The 5745-nt window shown below is 46.9% G+C and overlaps 1 protein-coding gene across 2 annotated transcripts in view; it reads right to left on the reverse strand.

The window, feature by feature from the left end:
- The window catches only part of MYOF (myoferlin), a 197264-nt gene that overhangs the window by 49297 nt on the left and 142222 nt on the right, over positions 1 to 5745 (reverse strand). For both annotated transcript variants that reach the window (XM_006147643.3, XM_006147642.3), the window contains 6 exons: positions 5671 to 5745; positions 3715 to 3896; positions 3462 to 3620; positions 3249 to 3347; positions 1905 to 2066; positions 201 to 366 (listed from right to left, as the gene is read on the reverse strand). In XM_006147643.3, the coding sequence (XP_006147705.1) occupies positions 201 to 366; positions 1905 to 2066; positions 3249 to 3347; positions 3462 to 3620; positions 3715 to 3896; positions 5671 to 5745 (843 nt within the window). The remainder of the gene's footprint in view (positions 1 to 200; positions 367 to 1904; positions 2067 to 3248; positions 3348 to 3461; positions 3621 to 3714; positions 3897 to 5670) is intronic.

Genomic DNA, 5745 nt, shown 5'->3' on the forward strand with positions numbered 1-5745 from the left:
CTGCTGAACTGGGCCAGGACTACAGCCTAGATCTGTCTGTCGTAACTATCATACATCCCTAGGAAAGGTACAAAGCCCTCTGCATCGAACCGTTTCCTCACCTGCGAAACCCGGGCAATGCATCCTTACCTGGAGAAGATTTGTGAGGATGAAGTCAGACCACACACGAAAGCCCAGGTGGTACTGAGAGATGTGTTTACCTTTCAGCTGGGGCACAATATCCTCCTTTCCTGCATAGGGGTCGCAGCGAAAGCGGTCCAGGCGGTCGATGGTGCACTGGCCCACGACAGGCTTCCTCCCAAACTGCCTGTGGTCGATGACTTTGATCACCAGAGGCGGCATGTACAATTCCTCCTTGGGCAAGAACTGGGGGTTGCAAAGAGGGGTATCATTTCTCTTCACAAGACCTGAAAAGGGCTGTGTTGCCAATGAATCCCTCGAAGGGATCAACCCAGTGGACTCAAAAGAAATTTGGTACTTCTGTGCCAGGCAGTGGCTCAGTATTTAAGAGCATGTGCCCTCAGCCACACAGCCTAGGATCAAATCCTGGCTCTGCCACCGTGAACTGCATGACTTTGGGGGATTTTTGATATGCCAGTTATCTCATCAGTCACAGTAGGGTAGCGATTTCATTCATGTGAAGTGCTCAGAACAGTACCTGGGCCGTGTGTCAGTTCACAGGGTGTGGAACCAGGGTTCTTTAGCCCTGACCTCATACTTCTCCCTGTCCTCCGCTTCCCAAAAGGGGATTTGCATGAGACAGAACTTTGGTAATCTAGGCCTGAGCAGAATTTAGAGGTGGTCAAGATCAACCTGAACCTCTGAGGGAAATAATTGCGGCTGGGAGACTTTCAGCCCTGGGAGCTCAGTGCCAAAAGAGGATGCTCACACAGGAGCAATAGACAGCCGAACAGATAGAAAGTTTACTGGGGAGTAAACAGTATCGCTCTCAGATATTTCTGTATCACTACAGTTTGATGCTTTAAGAAACCATCACTACAGTGTCAGAATCTAAGGAGGAAGGGCCAGCCCCTGGCCTGGTGGTTGGAGGTGACTGGATCCCACATGGCTGACTACGTGGTTCAAGACTAGGACCCAGCGGCTTGAGAAACACACCAGGCATGTGTGCATGTGTTCCCAAAATCCTGATAGGAGGGAGAAACAGAATAGAAGGGATTCCCCCAAGGGGATGCTTCTTTTCTCTCTCTCTCTGTCCCTTTCTCTGTCTCTTTCTCTCTGGTGGGTACACTTATACTCTGACAATTAAAAGAAAAAAGTTAGGAACCAGCAGTTAGCGTAATGGCTATGTCGCTGGACTCCCACGTAGTTGACCGCGGTTCGTGTCCCAGACCTGGTGGCTTAAAACTCACGCCAGGTGTGTGTGCGTGTGCGTGCCCAAGATCCCAAGAGGAGAATGGAGGAGAAGGGATTGCGGCGTGACCATTCCCCCTGGGGGGTGATTTCTCTCTTTCTGTCTCTATGTCTCTGTCTGTCTGTCTGTCAAGCGCACGCCCCCTATAGTGAAAACCTCTCTCAAAAAAAAAAAAAAAAAGAAAAAAGAAAAAAAAAGAAAAAAGTTAATAAAATAGCATAATATTTGCATATAACCTATGCACACCCTCTTGTATACTAGAAATCATCTCTAAATTACTTATAATACCTAATGCAATGTAAATGCTGTATAAATAGCTGCTATACTTTTATTGTTAAGGAAATAATGGCAGAAAGGAGTCTGAACATACTTAGGGCAGGCACGACCAGTTTTTTCAAATATTTTAAACCTGCTATTGGTTGAATCCACGGATGTGGAAACTGTGGATATGGAACACTGGCTGCGTAATCATATTTCAAATAAATTTCAGCGACTCAGCACACACGGGCTAAACAGAGTCTTGCTACTGTACCACTTTCATGAAGAGGACAGAACTTGGAAAGTTAGGTGTCTTCTTAAGGTTTTTGATCACCACTGATTCGACCCTTTCCCCTCCACACTCCACGATGAGGCTGGGGGAGGTGACAGCAGCCATCTGGTAGTTTTTCATATTTCTCAATCCCCAAGCGAGAATCTAGGAAAACAATGAAAAGAGAGGGGGAGGAAACCTGGTATGTGAAAAGTAATATTCAAGAGGAAAAATGTGTCTCTCTAACTTACAAAGTCTTTAAGATCCAAGCAGATTCATCTAAAAGTCCATGTGTATTTACCTTAGAAAGCATAAAACCACTTCTTTAAGGAAGTGAGTTTTGCCCCCGTTCTTCTTCTGCCTGAATTGCTTAAAAAAAAGAGCAGTTAAAAATGTAGGAATCGGGCCAGCCCCATGGCCTACTGGTTACGAGAGCAGGAGCCCACATGGCTGACTGTGGTTCTAATCCCAACCCTGATGTCTTGAGAAATAGGCCAGACATTCATAAGTGCCTGGCCCAATCCTGATGGGATGGAGAAAAGGAGGAGGGGTTGTGGCATGGCTACATCTCATCGGGGAGTGCTTTTGCCTTCTTCTCTCTCTCTTTCTCTCTATCTCTCTGTCTCTTACCTTCTCTGGAGAGCTCACACACTCTCTGGCAATTAAAAAAAAATGTAGGCATCGAATCCTAACCGTGCCATGTAACAACGAACACTGACCATTATTTAACCCCCTGCCTCATCTACAAACAGGACTAGTAGTATTATCTGTCTAGAATTATCCCAAAGAAGCATTCAAAAATGACAGCTGTTGTTGAAAGCCACTCGCCTCGGTCTTTGAGAACTCTCAGTAAGAGGACAAGGGAAATCTTGGGGTAAGAGTTGCCTGACTCAGACAAGGGGACGCCTCGAGTAAGCCAGACACTGTCCATCAAGCGCCTGCTGAGCGCCACCAGCTTGTATCTGCCTGACTGTCCAACACGTCACCATTGCCCGTCTCTCTCCTCCCACACTCCTGCTGCCTCCCTCTCAAGTCCCCCCTCTCTGCACACATGGACTCTCTCCTGTAGTCTGTCTCCCCTCTCCCAGTTCTCCAGTTGATCTGAAAAACTCAGAAATCTGCTGGTAAAGGAGGACTCCAGCTTCCCTCAGTCATGCTGGAATTGATCTCTCCTTGTCATGTCAACAACACTTCTAGTTCCACAAATATTTCAAGTGTTTGGACAAAGTCTATGGGTAGTAAAGACAGTAAGAAAACACACAGTGTGAGTCCACTTGACAAGAAGGACTCTAGTTCCATAGCTACATCCATCTGATCTGATCAACAAAAACTGAGAGAGCAGCATACCTCAATGGCAGTCAGCTGGACCACAGGCCTGATCCCCTGGGGGACCATGTACAGATTCGGTGCCCTCTGAGAGGGGAGAATGGGGAGGTTGGAACCATCCTGTGAAACAAATATGGAAATGTCAATAACTCCCTTTACTTCAAGCAACCAGTACCTACAATTACGTGTTTTGAGAAACTAAAAGAATATACAAGTGAGACATCAGCAAAGTACCTTGTCCCTCAGAATCAGCTCTGCGGTTACCAGGACATCCCCACAGGCCTTGTCCCCATTCATCACTGGGTACCAGAGAAGTTTGGGTGTGATGTCCATTTCTGAGTTTAGTTTCACCAGAGGAGGGCAAATGCTCCGTCCCAAAAACTCATCTTTGCCCTAGAGAAACAAGAGACCTTTAAACTCCGCCCAGAACATCCCCTTCAAATTTCCATCCTCCCCCAAGCCATCTTAGAAATTCTAAGTGAGCTACCACTTGGTCATTGTCAAAAAGTTCCATGATAACTTTGGGTGGGTTCTGTAGAACGGCTTGAGGTTCCCCGTAGATTTCAACTTCATCAAATATAATTGTTTGGTCCCAGGTGGGATTCAGGGTTGAGTGGATGATCTCAGTGGTTTTACTTCGATGGAGAAAGGAGACATGAGCATAGGGGTCTAAAACAGAAGAAGAGAAGAACAGTGGGGCCATGGTGAACATTGCACTCCCCAGGGTCCCCCACGGCAACCACGTGATCGTGGACCTTCACCACCCATCTTCATGACCCGTGAGGCGGGGACAGGGTGGATGGTGACAGGGTCTGGCACTGGAGCAGGGGCCCCTGAAGTGAAGCCAGGACATGTGCCCGTGGCTCTTGCCCTAGAGAACGTTCCCACCAAGGTTCATCGGGCACACAACCTTTCTTGGCAAAGGCATCACACTCACGAGCAAGAGAGGGGCTCCACAGTCAGACACACTAGGGATGAAGCCCCCAGCCCTCTCCTCAGTACCTGACCTTGGGGGAAAGTGTTTCATCTTCCTAACCCTTTCTTCCCTCCTCTGTGCAATGAAAGTGACATCTGCTCATAGCGCTGAGTGGATGAAATTTTGGTCTAAGTAAACTACTCATAATAGAGGGGATATTTGATCAATTCTAGTTGTTATCATTGTTTTCACTTCAATGGGCATCTGTTTATTCTGCAAATATTTGTGGAGGGCCAGGTCTCAAAAGCAAAGGTGTAAACAAGCAAGGTTGGATGGTCACAGAGTTTACGACCTGTGACAGCAGAAAACTTCATCTCACTGAACTTGGGAGAGAGGCTTATGTACTAAGACGTGATCCGTGTCCTCCTCCATGCTAAAAAGTTTCTGTAAACCTTTCTGGTAGCCGACTATCTGAGCAATAATTTATTTCGGATCTGAAACCGTTGCAGAAACCAAAAGGCACATGGTTTTTAGCGCTGCAGGAAATCATCATATGAATGGAACGCTTTGCTTTAGCCCTGATAATAATTTTTTTTTTTTTTTTTGGTGGGGTGGGAGGCTGGAACTACAAAGAAAGTGTTTAGTTCTATACAACTGTAGTCAAGAAGTTTGAAATAGTTCTTTGACTTTCAGTGATGGAGTGCCCCCTGGTGGATAATATTTGAAAATCTTTCAAGATCTTAATCTGGTCTAATTTAACAGAAAAAGAAACCATTCACAAATATGGGTTAATATTCAAAACTGACATGAGCATGCTGGAGTTTCAGGCAACTGTTTTAGGAGTTGTTTCCACAGAAGGCCCAGGAAAGCTCTGTCGGGCTTCAGGACCTGAAGTGGAATGCCCCCGAAACAGCCAGGATGGCCCCTAAACATGGTTCTACAAGCAAGAACACAAATCTCTAGGCCGGTGCCCCTCCTACCATGCCCTGCCAACAATCTTCCCCTTAGAACCCGCCCAAAGGCTGCAAACCCAGTCAGGGTGCTGTGGGAAGGATGATAAAACAAGGGTTCTACGGTGCTGGGAACTGGGGAAGCGGGAAGCAGAAATGGCCGAAACGGACTCCACACTGCTCAAAACCTGGCCCTGTAGACAAATGGGTGACCTCGAGCGTGTTCGTCACCTTGAGAGAGCTACAAAAAAACTGAACAGATGTTAACTTACCAATCAGCCCAAGGGCCTGTGTAAAAACAGAGCGCAGAAAGTGCTCCCCCTGGTGTTTTCCAGGATTTAACAATAATGATTCTCGCTCCTGGAGGACCATGTGCTCTCTCGAGCACCCATCACCGGCGCCCGAGGCACTCAGTAATTTATTTCTCTGAATGAGCAGTTTACTTCACTCATATCAAATTAATCTCGGTATGAAAAGTTTCTGTTGTTAGAAATGACAAAAAGCACCCACTTGGTGGAAAGCAGTCAAGATGGCTTGCTCTGGAATGGCACGCGGGATGGGGACTGCTCTCCTTTACCTGAGAAGCTATCCTTGTCTAACGCCATGAGGTTCCTGGCCTGATAGATGTAGCAGCGCAGATGGTAGACGTGGA

This window comes from Tupaia chinensis, unplaced genomic scaffold (assembly GCF_000334495.1).
Source record: "Tupaia chinensis unplaced genomic scaffold, TupChi_1.0 Scaffold000217_1, whole genome shotgun sequence".
Taxonomy (NCBI): Eukaryota; Metazoa; Chordata; class Mammalia; order Scandentia; family Tupaiidae; genus Tupaia; species Tupaia belangeri.